General features: G+C 37.7%; 1 protein-coding gene across 1 annotated transcript in view; it reads left to right on the top strand.

The window, feature by feature from the left end:
• LOC123249720 (kinesin-like protein KIF19) overlaps positions 1–24560 on the top strand; it is a 116382-nt gene that overhangs the window by 11811 nt on the left and 80011 nt on the right. The window contains exons 3-7 of the mRNA XM_044678856.1: positions 3302–3412; positions 6418–6505; positions 15178–15314; positions 19235–19360; positions 24048–24242. Coding sequence (XP_044534791.1) covers positions 3302–3412; positions 6418–6505; positions 15178–15314; positions 19235–19360; positions 24048–24242 — 657 coding nt within the window. The remainder of the gene's footprint in view (positions 1–3301; positions 3413–6417; positions 6506–15177; positions 15315–19234; positions 19361–24047; positions 24243–24560) is intronic.

The raw sequence follows: 24560 nt of genomic DNA, 5'->3' as shown, positions 1-24560 counted from the left end.
AAATGATATATAAATATGTACTATGTAATAAAAAATAAAACAACTGAGCCACCCAGCTGCCTCCTATTGATCTTTTCAATTGTGGTCTCCTGAAAGGCAAATGCTCTTGGGAGGGGACAACACCAGTCCTCTATATTCCAGTGTTCATGAACTTTCCAGATCATTTCTTCACTGATAAGTGAAAACTGGCAGCAAGGAGTACTGGGAACTTGGAGTGACAGATAGAAATAGGCAAAGGAGTATAGGAAATTAGAGGAAAGAAGAAAGATCCCTCCCAGTTATTCCATCATTCAGCAAGCATGTATTAAGTACCTACTAAGTGCCAGTCAATCTGCTAAGAGCTGGGAATACAGAGACTAAAAGGAAATAATAACTGCCCTCAAGGAGCTTTCATTTTGTGGGGTGAGGGTAGGAAAAAACACAAACACAGAAATCTAAATATAAAATTTAGTCCAAAGTTTGTTGTTGTTCAGTCGTATCTGACTCTTTGTGATCTCATTTGTAGTTTTCTTGGCAAAGAAGCTAGAGTAGTTTGCCATTTCCTTTTCCAGCTCAGTTGGCAGATGAGGAAACTGAGGCAAATAGGGCTAAGTGATTTTCCCAGGGTCACACACAATTAAATATCTGAGGCCATATTTGAAATCAGGAAGATAAGTCTTTCTGACTCTAGATTGGCACTCTATCCACTTTGTCACCTCATTGCCCAGGTTGAAGTTAGATTCTCATTATTTATGTGTTTGAGAAACCAGTCTTTAAAAAAAAAACAACAACACAAACCTTATTTTCTGTCTTAATGAAAACTCTAAGACAAAATGGCAAGGTCTAGGCAAATGGGATTGAGTGATTTCTTAGCACTGTGCTAGCTGATGGGAGGATTCCAGGATCATAGATGAATGAATGGGTAGATGAATAAATGAAGAAATATTTTAAAGTATTTACAACTTGTTATGCAAAAAAATAGGAGGTAGACTAGAGAAACTAAGAACCCCTGTTAGGAAGGAGCTCATTCTTCTGTCTGAGGCTGGATTTGAATTTGAGTCTTTCTGCTCTGCCTCGTACTCTATCCACTGTGCCATCTAGCTGCCTATATGCCAAAGTAGATGCAATGCTATTTTAGGACAGCTAGGTGGCACAATGGATAGAAGACTGGGCTTGGAAACAGGAAGATTCCTCTTCCTGCATTCAAATCCAGCCTCAGATAATTACTAGCTATGTACTCTGGGGCAAGGCAATTAAACTGTTTATCTCAGTTTCCTCATCTGTAAAATTAGATGGAGAAAGAAATGGCAAATAACTTTAGTATCTTTGTCAAGAAAACCACAAATGAGGTCACGAAAAGTCAGACCCGATAGAACAACAACAAACTTTGGTATATATTTTATATTTAATTTTCTGCGTTCATGTTGTTTGGCCTCATGTATACTTTAGCAAAAAAGTTAGAGCACCTCCATCTCCAGAGGTAGCCTGGAACATGTGAGGAGCTGAGCTTGAACCCTGACTATCTTTGAAGATATAGGTGCTTTAACCTCTAGTTTAAGTACCAACAATCTTTGTAGTGTGGTGGCAAAATATTGGAAACTAAAGGGTTGTCTCTTAGTTGGGGAATGACTAAACAAGTTGTGGTATATGATGGTGATGGAATACTCTTGTGCTATAAGGAATGACGAACAGGATGATTTCAGAAAGAGTTGGAAAGACCTACATGAACTGATGCAGAGTGAAATAAGCAGAACCAGAAATTCATTGTATGTAGTAACAGCAATATTGTGGGATGATCAAATGTGATAGACTTTACTAACTAAATACAATGATCCAGAACAATTATTTTAAAAAAGATTAATTAATTAAGAATATTTTTCCATGGTTGCATGATTCATGTTCTTTCCCTCCCCTCTTCACTTCCCCTCTCCGAGCTGACAAGCAATTCCACTACTGGGGTATACATGTATCATTGTTCAAAACCTATTTCCATATTATTAATATTTTTTATAAAATTATCATTTTAAAGTAAAAATCCCCAATCATATACCCATTGAACCATGTAATCAATCATATATTTTTCTTGTGTTTCTACTCCCACAGTTCTTTCTCTGGATGTAGATAGTGTTCTTTCTTGTAAGTCCTTCAGAACTGTCCTAGATCTTTGCATTGGTACTAGTAAAAGAAGTCTATTACATTAGATTGTGCCACAATTAATCAGTTTCTGTGTACAATATTCTCATGGTTCTGCTCCTGATCCAGAACAATTCTAAAGGATTTATGAAAAAGAATGCTATCTACCTCCAAAGAAAGAACTGTTGGAGTAGGAATGCAGATCAAAGCATATGATTTATCACTTATTTGGGTATATGTTTGGAGGTTTTGGTTTTATAAGATTATTCACTTACAAAAACTAGTAATATGGAAATATGTTTTATGTGATAATACATATATAAGCCAGATTGAATTGTTTGCCAGCTCCAGGAAGGGGGAGGAGAAAAGGGAGGGAGGCAATATGGATCACATAACTTCAGAAAACATATGTGGAACTTTATTAAAATAAAATAATTTTAAAATAAAGCACCAACAATCAATTAGTCAATAAACCCTTATTAAGTACTGTCCTCAAGAATGCATGGGAGTGCTCGCCAATCCATTCCTCTACTACCCTGCAAATTACCTGCAAGCAACAGGCCAGTTTGGGAGGATTGTAGAACATATAAAAGAGATTGATATGAAATAAATCTTGAAAGATAGATTGAAGTCAGATTGTGAAAGGCTTTAAAAGTCAAATAGAAAAGTTTGTAATTTTCTTCTAGAGCCAAGAGAAAGCCTCTTCAGTTTCTTGAGCAAGTAGGTGGCATGATCAAACCTGTTCTTCAGCAATATTAATTTGGCCTCTTGGTAGAGGATGGATTGGATAAAGGAGAGATTTGTGGCAAGGGATTCAAATGGAATGTTGTTGCAGAAGCCCAGATGAGAGGTCAGGAAGGCCTAAACTAGAATGATGGCTCTGTGAGTAGAAAGGAGACAGGTACAAAATAATAATGGAAATAGAATCAAGAAAATTTGCCACAAATTCCTTCCTTCTCCTGCATGGCGAAGATTATTTCTGTGAGTTATATGTGTTCATCATTCACTCCAGTGGTCCTGTTAGCTACTAGTTTTGACCTTAGCCTTCGAGCTTCCTGAAACTCCTTTCCCTAGAAGCTCAGAGTTCATAAAACCTCCTTCTATGGTTCCACTTGTCCTAGAACCAGGTTGTTCACACTTAGAAGATTTTGCTTTCCATATTAATGATTTCAACTTCTTTTCTTTAAAGATGGTGGTGCTTATGGACCCAGATGAGGATCCAGATGATGCTTTGAGAGCCAATCGTTCCCGTGAAAAGACATTTATATTTGATATTGTTTTTGATCAGCAAGCTTCCCAGGTGAACTTCTTCCTAGCACATTCACATTCCTTCCTTTAGTGATGTCTTTGCCTGGTTGGAGTGACTTGAATTTTGTTCTATTTTTTTTTTTAAACCCTTACCTTTGAGCTTGGAATCGATATTAAATATTGGTTCCAAAGCAGAAGAGTGGTAAGAGCTTCTGACTTGCCAATGGTCACCCAGCTAGGAAGTGTCTGAAGCCAGATTTGAAACCTAGGTCCTCCTGACTCCAGGCCTGGTGCTCTATCCGTTGTGCAACCTAGGATTTAGGAAGATGACTAAATTGATATGTTTTACTTCCAACTTTTTCTTTTTTTTCTTGAAAAACAAAACAAAACGAAACACCTTACCTTCTGTCTTAGAATCAATACTGTGTATCAGTTCCAAGGCAGAAGAGTGGTAAGGGCTAAGCAATTGGGATTAAGTGACTTGCCTAGGGTCACCCAGCTAGGCAGGTTCTGCAGTCTATTTTGAACCCAGGACCTCCTATCTCTATGCCTGGCACTGAACCACCTAGCTGTCCCTACAGATTTACTTAAAAACAAAAGTAATGTAGTTACTTGTATATATGCCTCATATCCCCCGGCTAGAAGGTATGCTTCTTCAGAGGACCAATGATGCCTTGTCGAAACCTTGTGTCTTCCTAGCTCAGTCCTCTGCACTAAGTAGTTAAATAAATGAGCTCTCAGAATCCACCCAACATTTTGACACAAAGTAGTATTGTCTGAGCTCCTAGCTTTTCTGTATTTGTTTTTTTGTTTTTGATGTCAGGGTGAATTTCATAACACAAGACCCAAGCAAGTAGTAGGAGTAATCTTTAAAATTAAGTTTTAAAGACAAATCCAGTTGAGGGGAGGGGAGAGAAAAAGGGGTGGAGAAACAGAGCCAGAGCCAGAGACACCCCAGGACACTGGCTCCCTGTAGGCAGAGACCCCAGAAACATAGGAAGGCCTCAAGCTAGGCAGATGGCAGAAGCTCACTTGGTGGGAAGCAGCATGAAAGGTGGAAGCCTCTACCATCTGGTAGTTTTCTATTTTAATCAATTATTCTTACTAACTAGATGCTAAGCTCAATTGTTTTTTAAGATTTACTGGTGATGGCCTTTTATTTTTCACCATCATCATCATAATCGTAGTTAAACTTATATAGCTCTCTGAGATTTGCAAAGCACTTTAATTTCTCACTTGATCCTCAGAACAATGTTGTGAGCTAGGTGCTATTCTTGTCCCCATTTTACTGATGAAGAAGCTAAGGCTGAGAGGCAAAGTGATTCCCCAGGAAAATAAGGGTCTGAAATGGATGTGAACTCTGATCCTGATTCCAAATCCATTACTCTATCCACCATACCACATTAATATGCTTTTCAGCTGAGCCCTTGCTCAGTTGCTTCAATGCTACTGAAAAGATAAACGGCATTAGTGCTCTTTTAATCTTGGCTTTTAGGACAGACAGTGCCCTCATCAGCAATAAGGGTCCATTCTAAGTTCCCAATAGTAAAGATATAGTACTCTGTATTTAGATAACGTCTATGTCTGAGACCAAAAGCCTTTCCAGGAATTCTCTTCCTTAGAGCTCTAAATCAACGATCCCACAGAATTACAGTCTTATTATCCATTTATCACAGTTTCACACCAGGGGAGGGATTAAATGGTTTATTTACTGAAAATCAATTGTGGATCATAAGATTTCAGAGAACCTTTGTACCTCCATAGATCATCTGGTTTAGCAGTTCTCAAACTTTTGATCTCAGGTTTGTTTTATACTCTTGAAAATTATTGAGGACCCTTTCCAAAGAGCTTTTGTTTATGTGGGTTATATCTATCGATATTTATCATATTATGAATAAAAATACCTTAACATTATTACAAAAACAGTTTTGACCCTTTAAAAAAGTGTTGGGGACCTCATAGTTCCCTAGCTCACACTGAAAACCACTAATCTAGTATGACCTCCTTTTATAGAAGACAAAGGGCCTTGTCCAAAAATCCCTTGTAGTGAAATCTCAGGGTCTAAGTTATATGGACCTCTTTGTTACCTTGTTTTCTTAATTCTAAATTGCTTTCCATAATACTTGTGCTAATTTACAACTTCATCAACAATGCATCGATATGTTTGTCTTTCTACAACTTCTCAAATGTTCACTGTTCCCATCATTTGCATCTTTGTCAATCTGGTGGATGAGGTGAAATCTAAGTGTTTTTTTAAACTTTCACTTCTATTCTTTTTTTTTTTTTAAACTCTTACCTTCCATCTTAGAATCAATATTATGTATTGGTTCCAAGGCAAAAGAGCAATAAGGGCTAAGCAGTGGGAGTTAAGTGACTTGCCCAGGGTCACACATCTAGGAAGTGTCTGAGGCCAGATTTGAATCTAGGACCTCCCGTCTCTAGGCCTGGCTCTCAATTCACTGAGCTACCTCGCTGCCCCCCATTTCTATTATTCTTAGTGATTTGAAGCATTCTTTCATTGGTTGTTAAACATGGACATTTTTCCCCATCACCTTTTGAGTTTAATTGTACTTTTCATTCCAAACTTAGAGAATAACTACAGTTAGGTACCAATTAGTATTAATGATGATTCACTTGAAGTTGTTATGTGTTTTTAAATTCACACTATTCAAAATTATAATCATGTAAAATATGACAGTTGGTTCTAGCTTGGTGGAAATAAGCAGGACAAATTCAAAAAATGTGATAATTTCAGGGGATTCATTATTAACAACAATGGGATCCAGCTGCAAATCATGTGGGGAAATTCATAAGGGATCTCCAAAGATCCCTTCCTTCTTTGAAATTTTGTGATTCTATGATCTCTAAACCTTGTTTATGACTTTTTATTTCTTCTGAGCTTTTTTTTTTTTTTTTTTTTTTTTGCTGAGGATGCCAAAAGTAGCAGTAGCATAAGCACAGCTTAGAAAGAGTAGAGCTGGCAATTAAATGAAACACTTGCTGACTGCCACCTTCTTGGCTTCTCATTAGAGTGACAGATTTACTGTTTATTTGCAGGAGGAGGTGTACTGTTCCACAACTCAACACTTAGTGGAAGGAGTCATTTCTGGATACAATGCAACAGTCTTTGCATATGGCCCATCAGGTACCCATAAAAAAATGCTAATCAGCAAAGGCTTTAAAATAAGGAAAACTAAACAGAAACTTGCAAGAATTAGTTACTAGTGACATAAAAATTGTCCAAGGATTTACTGACATGTACTGCTGCCAATCATACTTATCAACTCACAGAATCATTTTAATAACTGATTTATTATGTGCTTGGAACATAGTCCCATGGCACAAACAAACAGAAAAAAAACACCTAATGGGTCCTGGCCAACATTTTTAGCAACTTTTTTTATAGTTTTTAGTTATATCAGGAAGATAGATAGAATTTTACCAGGGATAGGTGAACATAAAGATTTACCAGTAAAGAACTACAGTTGGAAGAGAAAGATCTACATCAGGTAAAAAAATAATAAAGTGATCAGCAAAACTTAAAGGATTTAGCTAGAATTTTCAGACTAACCATTGACGCCATAGCCAGTGAGAGGATGTGTTTATCACAAGTAAATAGAACAGATGAAATTGAGCCAGCAGTTCTTCATTCACTAACTGGTGTCTCAGCTTAATTCTGCAAGTTGACTTAACTAAATGTCTTTTTTTCTTTTAAACCCTAGCCTTCTGTCTTAAAATCAATACTAGGTATTGGTTGCAAGGAAGAAGAGCTTTGGTAAGGGCTTGGCGATGGAGGTTAAGTAACTTGCTCAGGTCCACACAGCTAGGAAGTGTCTGAGGTTAGATTTGAACCCAGGTCCTTTTGACTCCAGGTTTGACACTATATCCACTGAGCCATCTATTGCCTCTGGGATTTGACTAAATGTCCTAATGATGGTCATAAACCCAGTACAGAAAAATACTCTAACTACAGTCCCTATTTTTGGTCATAGATGCAGATTGTCTCTCTATATCTATCTATCTACCTACATATATATATATCTTTATTTAATTATACACACATACACATTTCTGATCATATCCATGCATATCCTATCAAACTTATCTCTGGATGTCTTAATATAAGTTTTCTGACAAGCATTTTCACAATCAGATCAAATATTATGAAGCATCAAATATAATATATGCAAAGCAAAAATAACACAATAACAATTATTTGTATTCTTCCCTAATTCTTCAAAGTAATTCAGGTACTGGGGAAATATCAAACACATGTACAAAATTCAGTTAATGTTTACTTAAACAACAGATTTCTTAGTCTGTCCTCTTGGGTTTGGTAGTCTATTTCATGAAGTCGTCGGCTTCTAGGAAACCATTTTCCCTTGGAAATTAGGGAGTGGGCCTCATTTCTAGAGCAGTTTTAGAAAAGTGATCCTTCCAGGAAATCCACTTCAGTGTTTCATATTGCTGCTTAAAATTGCTAGCTGTAAGACTTAGTATAATTTAGGAAAACCTAACAAAATCTAATCACATTCACCTTCCAGTAATCCATGCAAATGAAAGCCAATCAAAACCTTGTGAAGTTAACCATATACAGTGCACAACAGAGCTTTGGGAAGAAGAGCAAATTATGCTACCTATAGTTTATCTGAAAGTTTAGAGAATTTCAGTCTTTACATATCACTTGTTCTTTCTATTGTCACCTCAGCCCTTTATGTGATGTAGATAATGCTTTCCACAGGACAGAGGAAGAAGTGGTCTTTCTAAAATAAGCCATTCTGTCTATGATTATTATTTTAAAACCCTTTGACTTCCATCTTAGAATAAATATTGTATATTGGTTCCAAGACAAGAGAGCAGTAAGGTCTAGGTCATGTGGGCTAAATGACTTGCCCAGAGACATAGAGTTGTCTCTTGATATTATAAGAGAATTACCTCAGAGGAAAAACATTGACCTGCCATTTAAGAATAGCTCACAAAATGTGTAGCTTTTAAAAAAATGCTTAGAAGTCTTTAAAAAAAAAAAACCTACAATATTAAAACTCTCCAGTGTTGTCTTAAATTGAAAACTGGTCTTTAAACAAAGCAATAGACTACAGATTTCATTTTTTTATTTAAAAATTTTATATCCATTTAACCATCTTATACATATTAAAATACCATATATGAATAACCATTCCAGTTAATGTATGAGCACATATTAAAATTCTATGGACAACCAGTCCTATTAATATATGAGCCTCAAGAAATCAAGACAAACCTTTTCCCTAAAGTAGTGTGTTTTAATATTATGTGAGTATAAAAGCCCATTATATGTTATAACAAAGGTTCTGTTTCTGGTCAACTTGAGAACCACAAATATTTTCCTTCTCTTTTCCAGATGTGTGTACACATTATGAATGTTCCTCTAGGAATAGTAGTGAAAAAGTTTCTTGACAATTAAAAACAACTTTATAAGTGTGAGCCTCAATTCAATTTGAAACTTTATCAAAAATCACTGAAACGTATTCAAAGATAGTTATTAAAACATATCAAAAACCCATCACTAAAACATATTCAAAGCCTACATAGTTAAGCATTTGTATGGATAGGCATTTGTAAATATTAAAATGGACCAGAAAGAATTTCATTAGTTTGCTATTACTTGTAGGATAAAATTTAAAATATATCATTTAGGACCATCATTATTACTCAGCTTTTTTCACTGTTTTTTACTGGTACAACAGTGGAAGTTTTAAGGTTACTTATATAATTACACACAACAAGACATCTTAAGTATATCTTTTATCCAGTGAAATATTTGAAAGTCAATCACTTATATCCTAGTTGTTAAGTAGAAACAATCTAATTTTGTTGTTTTCACCAAAGTGAAGGCTACTACTCCATTAAAGGCAAAAATTTTGCATCTTTACCACATTATATCTTTATCTTGTCCCCCTCTTGAGGAATACACACATGTACATAGCATAGCCACATTTATAGCACCCCCTTATATATGTATGTATGTATATATACTCACATACAAACACACACACACATATATATGTATATACCTATATCCTCCTTCAAAGAGGAATAGGAGTTTATATATGTGTGTACATGCATGTATACATGTGTACATGTGTATATAGTATATATATTTGCAGTATATGTATATATACGTGTATGTAGTTTTTATATCATCCAGAACAGATATGATAATATATGGATTTAATCTTATGCATGAATATATAATTATTAAAGCCAAAGAGTAAGTAGATAGCAAGTATAAAAGCTGATTTTCCTTAGTCACCCAGTTTAGGAAATTGAGGCAAGTAATGGTCACAAATCTAACATAATACAAACAAAACAATAGGGTCTTCTTTTCTTGCACCCCATTGTAGGAGTTCAGTGATACTCGCTGATCCATCATAAAACATTTGAAGTTTTCCTGTCATTGCTGGTGAAAATTGCTATGAAAGGAAGAAGACTTTTTTACAATAAAATCAGGACTGTTTCTTCAAGCCTAAGCCCAAAGTCATAGACTGACCTATCATAGATATACCAGGGGAAAACTCCTTTAGTGGCTTAATTTTAGTAAAAGTTAAAAATTTTTTTTGGAGCAGTCAGTGATTCAACAGAGTTCCACATTATTCACAGGGTATCATAGCCAGGTTCAGAATCAACTGGGAGGGGGAACATTCATGTTCAGAAAAAGAAATAGCAGAGTAGGGAAACTGAGTCAAGAAACTCCTGCTATTCCCTTCACAAGGCTGACTTCTCAACTTTCTAGTCATTAATATTCACTACTAGCAGTTTTATGAAGGAAGCTTCTCTGAGCAACTTTTAGCATTTCCTTTTATCGGTGAAATACTGGAGAAACAGTAATTCAAGCAGATATTTCTGAATTCAAAACTCAGATCATATTGAATTACAATTACATCACATATATCAAGTTCTACTACTTACAGTCTGGAGCAGGAAACAGCTGTTTTTCATGTTGCAATAATAGTTGATTACCTATATTGCTATTCAGTCATTTTTGGTTGTACCTGACTTTAGTGATCCCATTTGAGGTTTTCTTGGCAAAGATACCAGAGTGGTTTGCCATTTTCTTTTCCAGCTCATTTTACAGAGGAGGAAACTAAGGCAAGCAAGGTGAAGTGACCTGCCTACAGTTACAGACCTAGTAAGTGTCTGAGGCCAGATTTGAACTCAGGGAGATGAATCTTCCTGATTCCAGGCCTGACATTCTATCCATTGCACCACCTAGCTGGCCCTGGTTAATAATAAGTAATAATAAAAGCATTCAGAGACAGTACTTACCACATACATACAAGGTCTTTCCAAATGCATTAATTTGTCATTTTCCTTTTGTAGTTTAAACACATATAAAAATCAATTAACAAGAAATTAAGAAAATATTAATATCCTGGAAGTTTATCTATAAAGTGAATGCCCAATAATTCACTCAGAACTTAGAACAAAAATAGTAGTTAACTGTATTGACTCAAAGATTTAACATTAATATATACTATTCCAGATTCAATTTCTCAATTTATAGAATATGTGGCAAGACAGTTTATCATATAAATAACAAATAAGTTTTTCCTCACTTTAGGCTTTGGGAAAAGGGCTTAGGGCCTCTGTAACATAAAGACTCAAAGTACTCCTAGTCTCAGATAAAAACAACAAACCATACTTCTCTAATGTTTCCACAGAGCTGGCAAAGTTTCAAGATTTCTCTTTCTGTCTCTGTCTCTCTCTTCTCTCTCTCTCTCTCTTTTCCCTTCTTCTGTCTCTTTCAAATTTACAGGTATAAAAATGTTCCCATTCTCCCCTGATCACAATGAGTTCTAAAACTTCGGGAAGCTTTCCTTTCCTTTTCTTCTTATAAACCAGTGATTCCCAAAGTGGGCACTACCACCCCCTGGTGGGTGCTGCAGCGATCCAGAGAGGTGGTGATGGCCACACTTTTTTTTGTATTACATCCTATTCTGAATTCAATAAATAGTTTCATAATTTCCAGGGGGCACTAAGTAATATTTTTTTCTGGAAAGGGGCGGTAGGCCAAAAAAGTTTGGGAACCACTGATATATACGTACATGAAAGCCTTATCAACTTATTCAGTCCTTTACTAATCCTTACTGTTCTCTTAATCCTTCATATTTGTTTATTTCCCAATCATATCTCAAATCTCTTCACATAACTAGTTTCTTTCATTCTCTGAATCTCTCCTTTATAAACAAACACAATACCAATGAAAATGAAACTTTCAACTTTTCCCTGAAGATCAAAACTGAAGCTTCTTGGAGGTCCAAGGAGCAGTTACAGGATTGTACAAAGAGAGACTATTCTTGGTCTGTACTTACACAAAATACTGTCTTGAAGGAGATCTCCACAATCTTAAAGAGATCCTACCCTTACCCTACCAGTATATTCTAATGAAACTAACTAGAGACTTCCTGTCCCAGGTAACAGGGCTTTTGCAACTTCTCATAAATTTTTCTCATAGAAGAAAGTCCATTCCAATTCCTATTACATGACTTGACTTTTGCTCCATTTTTTTTTCCTTCTTACTTTTCTCTGGGGATTCCTCTAGGAAAGTATCTCCAGATAGTAAAGAGGATGCCAGAGGGAAGACAAAAGTCCTTTTACCCACAAAACCAACTAGGTTATTTCAGCATTTTCAAACCACAGTTTCATGAATATTTAATGCATGATAAACAGATTTTCTTTCAGTTAATTTCTATTAAGGGGAAATCTTCCTCTTGTCTCAGTTTCCACACCTCTCCCCAACCCTTTATACTCCCACCCTGTCCCGAATTAGGAGCATAAGGATGAGAAAATGTCCCCAATCTTTTTTTCCCCACCAGTTTTTAAATTTTTTTTTCTCCCACTACAAGTTTAACCAAGGGACAGTAGAAATTCCCATTTTCCTATAAGATTAGTGTTAGAATTTTTGTAACCACAGATAATCAGAACTAATTTACTCACTGAAACTAATTTTGTTTCAGCTTTTCACTTTAATTAAGCTTACACATACAATTTCAATTTCAAAAGATCTTCCTGGGGTCAAGGATGTTGTATTTCAGCCCATCTCTACAATCCACACATTCTTTATTTTTTTTCTGAGAGTTTGACCAGACCTTTCTTGTCAGGAGTAGGTTAGATTAGGAATAATTTAATTTCTGAATCTATAGACAATTGCCACAAACTAGAATTGCCAGAATTTAATGAGGGTTGATCCTATAATGATCACTGACCACTCAAGGAAGAATTGAGATTCATGTCAGATTTATATTATTAGTGACAGGGATCCTTGCTAACCTTACTCAAGATTTACAGTAGACTAGATCAGGACTACTCAGTAGTTAAGACAGTATAGTAATTACAAATCATAGACAATTAGACAGACAAGGTGATCAGAGAGATCCTCCTCCCAATGTCTGATGTCCACCAATTTAGAATTGAGGTTTGTGGCAGATTTGCATTCTTTTAACCATACCAGAACCAGAACTTTGAACCATACCAGAACCAGAACATTAGAAATCTTATAATCGATTACTGATCACTCAGGGAAGAATTTTATGTCAATTTTTAACCAGAGCAGACCAAGACTATCCATGAATATAGTAGGAGCATAGCCAAGATAGTACAGTAATGATGAATGACAGATAAATATGTCCCTTACGTGTGGGAAAATGAGGTGAAAGAGCTGAGAATTTGGAAAATTCCTAGTCCTAGCTTAGGTAAAATAAATATAATATCGCCAAGATAAAAGAAGGGGAAGAGGAGACCCTCCTGTTAAGACTTAGGAGTTTCTCAGCCCAGCCTTTGCTTTCAACTCCTGGATTATGGCACCATGCTCACCAGAGAGATTAATGTGGCTACCATTCCAAGCACTCCAAAGTTCCACAGTTTATACCTAATAGATTTTTCAGGCACAAGAGTTAGACAAATAGGCAATACAGACAAGTACCCAGAAGACTAACCTTTTTTTGAGATTTTCTAGAAGGAAAAACAATTTTATTAAGTCAATTTAAAAAATTTACTTAGTTGGTTTTTCCACTGCCCAAAACTCTCTCTAGAGAAATTTTACCTTGTGCATGCCAGAAGGCTTCTGGGCCCGAGGACTCCATCTTCTGACTATTCCTACCCCTTCTTGGTCTGCCAATTTGACATAAAAGTTATGTAAGGCTATATTGATTAGTACTACTGCCACAATCATACTTATCAATACAGAGATGTTTTGTATCTCTGTATTGGTATGCTTGGAGCATAGTCCCATTGTACACAAAACAACTCAATTGGCACCAACCAACATTTTCAGTAGCCTTTTATGCTCTAGTTATATTGGCATGATAGATTCTATAGAATTTACAGAGGGCAGAAAGGGAAAGCAAAGATTTATATATGAAAAAACTGCTAGCAAAAGGGGAAGATCTATTTCGGGTAAAATATTAAATTGATCCTCAAACATTAAGGGATTTGACTGGAATTTGTAGACTAGTTGTTTCCATTAGAGCTATAGCTAGTGACAGAAAACGCTAATCATAAGTAGAGTTAATAAAGCTGAGACAGCAGTTTTTCTGTCACTCACCAGTTAATCACCTGAGCTAAGATTTGGTATTTCAGCTAAATTTCTGCAAGCGCCAGTTAGACATATGACTAGCTGTCATTAAGGAAACGGCAGTCATAAAGCCAATACTGAAAAATTCTCTTACCTTTCTAGCACAAATATCTGATGCATGCAAATCTAAGGATTTTATAGCTTCAGGGACAAGAAAATGGTGGGCCACAGTGGGTCCCTGAGGACTCATAATCCTAGAATGTCAGAGTTGGAAAGTGTCTCTGAGATCTTCTAGTCCAAATTCTCATTTTCCAGGTTAAACAACTATGATCGAGAGCAGATTTAAATGAGATAGCATAGTTTATTCTCCTTCTCTTAGAAGTGCCAGTGCTCAGACCCCAAAATATTGTTGCCAGATTTATTTCCCAAGAAGATCAAGGAAAAAGAAAAAGAACCTGTATGTTCCAAAATATTTATAGCAGCTCTCCTTAGGGTGGCAAAACACTAGAAATCCAGGGAATGTCTATCAGGTGGAGAATGGCTAGATAAATTGGGACATAAGATTGTGATGGAATACTGCTGTGCCATAAGAAACAATGAGCAGGTTAATTTTTTTAAAAACTTGGAAAGAACTACATGAGTAAATTAAGAGTGAGATGAGTATCACCAAGAAGACCTTCCAGATTTAAAATTTGAAGAATAACTTGTGAATGTTCACCTCCAGGGAAAGAATTGAGAAGTGGAAACACAAAAGTCATAATCTATATATCCATAACTGTATGCTAAAGGATGCCTTCTATGGTGTGGAGAAAGAAGGGAAAGGCTGAGCTACTTGGAAATTAAAAAAAGAAGTGATAGCCACCATATGAGAGAGGCGGTGTAAGGTGGTGGACAGAGAGCTAGTCTCAAATTGGAATGATGGGGTTTCAAGTACAATCACTGCCACATATTGGCTGTAGAACACTCCTCAATGTCCCAGGCACTGACTTTCAGGCTGCAGATTGCAGGGCAGCTGCTGGGCTTCACTGGGACATTGCATTGGCAACTCTATCAGGAAATCAGAAGTCTGGTAAAACAAACAGGTAAGTAAGCAAACAAACAAAAATGATGCTAAAGCAGCCAAGAGTTGTTTTCCAATTAGTGTGGAAAATCAGCATAAGTGAAAAGAATGTTATTTCTGTGATGTCTGAATCTCTGCAGGGAAATAAGCCCCCTTGCCATGTTCCTCACAGCACTAGTCAATGCTCCTCATCTCTTTTAAACAGGTGCTGGTAAAACTTACACCATGCTGGGGATGGACTCTGAGCCTGGGATCTATCTCCAGACATTGAACGATCTATTTCAGGCTATTGAAGAGACTAGTGATGACATGGAATACACAGTTTCCATGTCCTACCTGGAGGTGAGATGAGCAAATCTGAAGCTTTGTTTCTAGAGGGGATTGTTTTTAATAATCAAAGGAGAGGAGGCAAGTGAGAATTTTTCTTAGCTTCATTTTGGAACTAAAAGAGGAAATGGTAGTCATCAACATACCTGAGGAATCAGAAATTGCAAAGGAAGGGATTAGAGGAGGAAAGTGTTTCTTTCATTCTTTTTTTCTCCCTTAAGAGTGAGGAAATTGAGGGCAAGCCAAATAAAGCCTATGAGATCTTACCCTAGGAAACGGATGCCAAGGGAACCTTTAAGATGCTCTAAGGCAGAAGGTTGGACCAAAACTTGGAAGTCAGCCAGAACTAGATTAAAATATGGTTGGGGGCCAGTTTGTTGGCACAGTGGTTTGAGAGCCAGGCCTAGAGATGGGAGAACCTAGCTTCAAATCTGTATTCAGACATTTCCTAGCTGTGTGACCCTGGGTAAATCACTTAACCCCCATTGCCTAGCCCTTGCAACTTTTCTGTCTTAGAATTGATATGAAGACAAAAGGTAACGAGAGAGAGAGAAAGAGAGAGAGACAGACAGACAGACAGACAGACAGACACAGACAGACAGACAGACAGACAGAGAGAAGGATGGGGAATGTTGAGATAAAAATATTTTGAGAGCCAGGATCCTGGAATGGAACACTGAGGGGAATGAACGAGTGAACCTGGCTGGCCTGGGTGCTTCCTTAAAATGGAGATTCTGACTAATCAGAACAAGAAGCCACAGGCCTGGAGGGCTGTTCCTTGGTGAGAAGGCTGGAGCGTGTTTGGTGATGCAGGTGTCTTTCAGGGCAAGAGAACCCCTGGGAAATGGTAGAGAAAGAAGACAGGAGAGTCACGAGCAGAGCTTGGAGAGGAATGAACCTTAGGGGAACCTTTGTGTTGACTCTGGCTAGAAAATTTGTCTTTTAAATTTCTATTTCCTTCAAAGGCACACTGAGTGGCAGTATAGGGTAATGAAGAAAACTGGTGTCAGGAAGAATGACCTCAGACACTTACTAGCTCTGGGCAAGTCACTTAACTGTTTGCTTTAGTTTCCTCATCTGTAAAATAGAGATAATGATAGTTCCTATTTCTCAATCTCTGTTTTCTCATCTGAAAAATGGAGATAAAAACACTGACCTCACAGAGTTTTGGAGAAGACCAAATTCAATCATTTTTTAAAAGTGCTTTGCAGATCTTAAAGTGCTATAGAAATGGGGGTGTGGCTTGGTAGCATGGTAGATAAGGACCTGGGTTCAAATGTGGCCTCAGATTCTTCCTAGCTGTGTGACCCTGGGCATGTCACTTAACCTCTATTACCTAGTATAGTAAATAATGTAGTCAATAAAGTTGGGGTGCTCTCTTAATCCTTGCTAATAAGGAGGGGTAGAAGGTGATTGAGGTGATAGGGATGAAAGGGATGGCTGAGTTTAGGGAAGAGGACAAGGTGGTAAATTGGATGGTAAGGAAATAGGTGGGGTATTCAGGAGGGGCAGCTGAAACAGGCTAGACACTCAGGCTAGAGACAGAGGATACTGGGGGATTAGGCTGAACCCTTCCAGGCAGGAAAGGTATCTCTATAGACACAAGGAGTTGGGCCAGTCAGAAATGGTTTAAATCTGCCTTGAGGGTTTTTCTTGTCAGTTTCTCAAGTCCCTCAAAGGATGAGTCTGAAGGGCTCCTCCCGGTCAGTGAAATTGATGGGTGCAGGAGGAAGTCTTGGGCAACGACTTCCTCCCAAAGTGGATGCCTCCAGTTCCCTCAAGAAATAAAAGAAAATAATTCTTTCCCTCTTCAACCCTTGCCTAATCTTTGACACAGTGATTCACCAGAGGGTTTCAGTAGGTAACAAGGGGACTTATTATTATTCAGGGTTAGTCAGAAGGAGAGAAGGGTTGGGGTTTCTGACAGCTGCTAGGGAGAAACTCAAGATGGGGGAGGGTCACAGGAGTGGGTTGGACTGAGAGAGTGCCTGCTCTCCCAGCCAGGAAAGATTTGGCTGCTTTTAAAGTAGAGTGTATACTAAATCAATAAAATAAGGGATAGTTTGATTCAAGGATATCCTACTTGCCTATAGGGAAACTAAACTCACAAAGTTTAATCACTAAAACCCAAAAGCCACCCTTCCTCCCAGAGCCCACAGGGGAATAACAGGAAAGGTAACAAGGGAATAATATGGAGGAGGTCAGGAAGAGAAATTAGCTAGGTTCAAATTGTCCAGAGACAAGGCACAGGCCAAAGCAAAGCTGAAAGCCAAAAGCAGAAAGCCAAAAGCAGAGCTTCAGTTGGACCTTCTGCTCTCTTCAAGCCTCAGGTTCCAACTGAACTTCTGTCAGGATTCCAAGGCTTCTAATTGCCAGAAGTTTTCAGTTAACTTTTGCAAGGGCAAAAGCCTTTGTTGCATCTTTGCATTACACTAGCCCTAGCCCTTCTGCCTTAGAGTTTCTAAAACAGAGTAAGGTTTTTTTGTTTGTTTTTTTTTAAGTAAGTACTATAGAAATGTAAGCTATTCTTTTTTTAAATTTAGAGTTCTTTATTCAGTATCCTTTTACTGACTTTCCCATTATATCTGATGCTCTTTTCCCCCTTGTGCATAATGGCCTCTCTTCTTTTGTACCACATGTGACTATAAAATAGAACACATGGTCATTTCTTAGACCAGAATATTAGTTTATTTCCTAGAAATATCAAAACATCCTATAAATAATTATTTTGGGGGATGTTTAAAGAATGATTTCCAAAGAACATAATTTCAACAGTATCTGTATTCCAAATGTTGACTTATCATCAAATATCTTCATATGGGCACACATTGTCTCTTTCATTAGAGTATCAACTCCTTGTGAATAACTTCATTCTTGGTATTTGTATCTCTGGCACCTAGCATAGGGTCTAGTACATAATGATGCTTTAAAAAAGCTTGTTGATTAATTGATGTGAAAGGATACTATGCAGGTCAGAATACTGATCAATAATAGAGAGGTGGGGGCAGTTAGGTGGCTCTGTGATTTGAGAACCCCTGCCTAGAGATGGGAGGTCCTGGGTTCAAATCTAAGCTTAGATACTTCCTAGCTGTGTGACCCTGAGCAAGTCACTTACTGCTCTTCTGCCTTGGAACCAATACCTAGTATTGATTCTAAAATGGAAGGTAAAGGTTTTTTAAAACCTTTTTTAAAACAAAACAAAACAGTAGAGAGGCAATGTGTTATAGTACATAGAGCTCTGTATCAATGTTTCAGGAAGAACTGCTCTCAAATCCCGACTGACACTTACTTACAAGTTCTGTGACTCTGGGCAGCTTACATTAGTTTCCTCATCTGTAAACTGGAGATCAGACTATATCAGTTATTTTTTCCTCATCTCAACTTTCCCCACTGTGATTTCAACAAAGCAGGGGTCAGGAATTTGGGGGGAGTTTTACAGAAGCAAAATGACACGGAAAAAGTTTAGAAACTCAGAAAGGCATAAAATACATGTACAGTATTGTATAATAATCAACATTTTATCTTTTAATACCATGCATATATACAATTTCTTTTTAAAAATTAAAATAAGTAAAAAGTTAAAGTTTACAAAAAGAATGCAAAAGTTAGCAGACAACACACAGAAGACTTCTCTGGTAGGAAGGGGAGGGTCAGTGGAGAGGTTTGGGAAAGGGGCTCGGTTCCTTGCCCTTTAACCCCTTTAACCCCAGTGATGTGGAAGGTATTCCAATACTTACCTTACCGTGGGTCTCGAATGAAAAAAAACCAAAACGATTTGTCAACTGTTATAAACATAAACAAATGTAGTTCCTGCCCTCAAAGAATGTTGATTTTCTGTTAAACTTAGTTTGATGACTATTTAAGTCCCTTGTATTTTCCTAGACTTCTTTGGCACCAGACCTATTTCAACCTTGGATTTTCTTTTCTGCTTACAGATTTATAATGAAGTAATCCGTGATCTCCTGAATCCATCTTTAGGATTTCTGGAGCTGAGAGAAGATTCCAAAGGAAGCATCCAGATAGCGGGAATTACTGAGGTCTCTACCACAAATGCCCAAGAGGTAAATTTCAGAAGCAGCTTCCAGAGGGAGACTTGATATCCCTAGAAACCAAATATTTGTCTTTACTCTGTTTTTCCATCGAGAACAAATGAAACAGAGTCGATAGACGCAAGGTAAAATCCATGGGCAAGCTCCTCAGTTTTTGTAGCCTATTTAGCTGATATAATGCAACAAATATTTTTTTTAAACTCTTACATTCTGTCTTAGTAACAACTCTTAAGGCAGAAGAGCAAGGGCTAGGCAAATAGGGTTGAATGACTTGCCCGGAGTTATACTAGGAAGTATCTAAAGCTAGATTTGAACCCAGGATGTCCCAACTCCAGGTTGGGCTACCTAGCTGCCCCCTAACAAATATTTCTTAAAAGCTTTCTGTATACTATGTGTATTATGCCAGGTTGTGGAGGAAATACAAAATTAGAGATGACCCCAGTTTCATGAGGGATAAAAAATAAACACATATAACTGAATACTTAGAGTAAATGTATCAGAGGGCTGCAAAGCAAGAATGCCATATGAGGTCAATATTGATGAAGGCATGGAGGGAATGTTTATGCCTGCCACCTCTTGGAGGAGTTGGTCTTCTTTGTTCTTTAAAGGATGGATAGAGATTCAAGAAGCAAAGAAAGGGAAAGAGAATATTCTAGGCATAAAGAATAAATAATAAGAACAAAAGGAAGATGAGAAGGTACAGAATGTGTCTGGCAAACAGAAAGTGGTATAGTTTTCCTGGAGTATAAAGTATGGTGAGAGGAATGATATGGCAGTAATAATAACGGTATTCAGTCATACCTGACTCTTCATGACCCCATTTGAGGTTTTCTTGGCAAAGATACTAGAGTGGTTTGCTATTTCCTTCTCCAGCTCAATTTTACAGGTAAGGAAACTCAGGCAAAACAGGGTTAAGTGACTTGTCCAGGAGGGTCATACAATTATTGTCTGAGGCTGAATTTGAATTCAGGACTTCCTGACTAGGACCATGCTCTATGCACTGAACCTTCTGGTTGCCATGGGACATGGGAAAAATGCTTTATCCACTGTGCCACCATGCTGCCCTATAACAATAATAGCTGACATTTTTACAGTGCCTTAAAGTTTGCCAAATACTTTACAGACCTTGTCTCACTTTGGCCTCACAATAACCCTGTCAAGGGTAATCTATGGGTATTATCAGCCCCTTTTGACAGATAAAGAAACTGATGCATGTTTTAAGTGACTTATCCAAAGTCAAACCACTAGTCAAGATTAGAGAGAGCCAGCAAATATCTCTGTGACTAGGGAAGAGCACTAAGATTGATAGATTTCTTGAATTTGAGAATTCTGAGCAGAAGGAGGGTTAAAACTAATTGGGTGAAAGATTGTATGCCCTTTTGGATCCAGCTATGCCACTACTGGGTTTGTACCCCAAAGAGATAAAAAAAAGTTTGTTCAAAAATATTCACAGGGGGGCAGCTGGGTAGCTCAGTAGATTGAGAGCCAGGCCTAGAGAGGGGAGGTCCTAGGTTCAAATCAGACCTCAGACACTTCCTAGCTGTATAACCCTGGGCAAGTCACTTACCCCTATTGTCTACCCCTTACCACTCTTCTGCTTTGGAGCCAATATACAGTATTGACTCCAAGACGGAAGGTAAGGGTTTAAAAAAAATATTCACAGCTGTGCTTTTTGTGGTGGCAAAAAATTGGAAAATGAGTGGGTGTCCCTTGATTGGGGAATGGCTGAACAAATTGTGGTATATGATGATGATGAAATACTGTTGTGCTATAAGGAATGATGAATCGATGGATTTCTTTAAGAACTGGAAAGACCTACGTGAAATGATGCAGAATGAAATGAGCAGAAACAAAAGAACATTATACACAGAAACTAAAAGGTTGTGGAACAATCAAATATGATTGACTCTGCTACTAATAGCAATGTAATGATCAAGAACAATGCCATGGAACTTATGAAAAAGAATGTTATCTACATCTAGAGAAAGAACTATAGGAGTAGAAATGCAAAAGAAAAACACGACTTATCACTCGGTTATATGGATATTTGATTTGGGGGTTGTGTTTTTTAAAAGATTACTCTAAGGTTCAAACCCGGCCTCAGCCACTTCCCAGCTGTGTGACCCTGGGCAAGTCACTTGACCCCCATTGCCCACCCTTACCAATCTTCCACCTATGAGACAATACACCGAAGTACAAGAGTAAAAAAAAAAAAAGATTACTCTAATTATAAGGAAAAATACTTATACAAAAATATTTATAACCACACTCTTTGTGTTAACAAAAAATTGGAAAATGAGGGGATGCCCTTCGATTGGAGAATGGCTGAACAAATTGTGGTATCTGATGGTGATGGAATACTATTGTGCTGAAAGGAATGATGAACTGGAGGAATTCCTTGTGAACTGGAATGACCTCCAGGAATTGATACAGAGTGAAAGGTACAGAACCAGGAGAACATTGTACACAGAGACTGATATACTGTGGCACAATCAAATGTAGTGAACTTCTTTAATAGTAGCAATGCAATGACCCAGGACAACTCTGAGGGACTTATGAGAAAGAATGCTATCCACATGCAGAGAAAGAAGGGTAGGAGCAGAAATCCAGAAGAAAAACAACTGCTTGATCACTGCTTGATGGGGATATGATTGGGGATATTGACTCTAAATGATCACTCTATTGCAAATATTAATAATATGGAAATAGGTCTTGATCAATGATACATGTAAAACCCAGTGGAATTGCTTGTTGGCTATGGGAGGGGGGAGGGAAAAGGTCGGGGGAAAGAATACAAATCATGTAACCATGGTGGAAAAATTAATTAATTAGTTAAAGATAAAAAAACAAGGAAAAAAGATTGCTTTATTACAAATATGAATATTATGGAAATAGGTTTTGAGTAATAAGACATGTATAAATCAGTAGAACTGCTTGTCAGCTCCAGGAGTGGGGAGGGAGGAGAGAAAGGAGAGAACATTAATCATGTAACCATGGAAAAATAGTCTAAAAAATAAATTAATTAAATTTAAATTTAAAAAATTGGGTGTCCATATTAAGTCCATTGCCAATATGGTGAGCCCTCAGGAATAGGCATCCACAAGGCTTCTTAAGGAGGGGTAAATCTACCCAGGAGAGAAACAACAGATCCAAACTTCTAAGCTAATCTGCAGTGAGATTGAGTGGCTGTACGTCCAGCCTGGGTGAAATAAGAAGATCCCGTAAAAAAAAAAAAAGATTGGCTAACTGATTGGCTATAAGAAGTAAAGAAAGAGACTGAACCCCAGATTTCCAAACAGAAGAGAATGAGTACATAGTAATATAACGAAGGAAACAGTGAAGACAGAAAGAGGGACTGGTTTAAGGGAAAAAATAAAAAGCTTCATTTTGGATCATGTGGAGTACCAGTGGGATATTTAAGTAGAAAACCCTATAGGTAGTTGGAGGTGGGGTTCTGGAGCTCAGAAATGAGGTCAGGACTCTTTGGGAATCATCTGCATAAAGATGATATTTAAAGGGATGGAAATGAGTGAATTGTCGAAGGGAGAGAGTTTAGAATAGGGATTCTTCATACAGGATTCATGAATTTGTCTTAAAAATTTGGGGGGTGGAGAGATCTCAATCTAACTGGTTTCCTTTTTAATCCTAAATATTTTATTTTATGCATTTAAAATCTTTATTCTGAGAAGGGGTCTGCAGGCTTCACCAAAGTGCCAAAGGGGTTCTGACACATAACACACAAAAAGAGCTAAGAACTTTTGGTTTAGAGAGAGAAGGTCAAAGACAAACCCTTAGGGTCTGATGCAGGCCTGGGAAGAGGATGAGTGACAAGTCCAAGGTGTACATTTTAACTGGAGATAAGAATGGAATATTATTACCACTTTATTCATTATAAAGAAGGAAATTCGCAATTCATTCTCTATTGTTTAATGCCTTCTTCTTAATAAGTGTCAGCATTTTGGATGCTAATTCTCCTCTGATTCCAAGATTCTGGAATTTCATGATTTAGGACCTAGTCTCATCCTGCTATTTTGAAATTAGGACAATAACTTGATTGATGACACATGCTAAAACCAGCGGAAATGCACGTTGGCTATGGGTGTGTGTGAAGGGAGGATGAAGGGGAAAGTAAAAACATGAATCATGCAACCATGGAAAATTTTTCTAAAAAATAAAATATTAAAAAAAAGAAATTAGGACAATAATAATAGCTAATAGCAGCTAGCATTTATGTAGTTAGTACCTAAAGGTTTACAAAGTGCTTTACAAATATTATCTCATATGATCCTTAGTGGAAGAGACCTTGAAGATCACTTAATTCAATCCCCTCATTTTAAAGATATGGAAAATGAGGCAGAGATTAAGTGATTTGCCCAGGTTTACACTGGTGGTAGGTGCCTGAAGGTAGATCTACATCCCTTGTGCAATTTAACTGACAACTCAGTTCACCGAGCCTCAGTTCCCTCCTCTGTAAAAGGAAGGAACTGGATTAGTTGATTTTTAGAATTCCTTCCAACTCCCAAAAGCTATGACTCTAAGATGGGGGAACCATGTTGTTGGGGAGCAGGGACACCTGCTGATCTTAGTCAAGAAGTCATGCTCATGGCACGAGAGATGCCGGCACCCTCCCCCAACCTGGAGAGTTGCTCAGAGACACTTTTCATCCTTTTTCTTCTCTCTGCCTGTCTTTTCCCCGTAGATCATGCAGCTGTTAATTAAAGGGAACAAGCAGAGGACTCAGGAACCCACAGCAGCCAACAAGACTTCTTCCCGTTCCCATGCCGTGCTACAAGTTACCGTGAGGCAAAGAAGTCGGCTGAAGGATCTTTCTGAGGAAGTTCGAGTGGGGAAGCTTTTTATGGTTGATTTGGCAGGATCAGAGAGAGCATCCCAGGTACCTGTTTAGATGGATCCCTCATAACCAGGAGGCTTCTGGGGCTCAGGGCAATCACAAGTGAAATCTTTTTTTTTTCCCACCTCTTACTTTCTGTCTTAGAATTGATATAAGTAGGGGCACCTGGATGGCTCAGTAGATAGAGAGCCAGGCCAGGAGGCAGAAGATCCTGGGTTCAAATCTGGTTTCAGACTCTTCCTAGCTGTGTGACCCTGGGCAAGTCACTTAACCCCTATTGCATAGCCTGGTATTGATGAAGTATTTATATTAGCACATGTGCTGGGCTGATGTAGAAGGGGTTGCTCTGTACCCCCTCTT

This window comes from Gracilinanus agilis, chromosome 1, assembly GCF_016433145.1.
Source record: "Gracilinanus agilis isolate LMUSP501 chromosome 1, AgileGrace, whole genome shotgun sequence".
NCBI lineage: Eukaryota > Metazoa > Chordata > Mammalia > Didelphimorphia > Didelphidae > Gracilinanus > Gracilinanus agilis.
The sequence above is the reverse complement of the archived record's forward strand: the minus strand, read 5'-3'. Positions and strand labels throughout refer to the sequence as shown.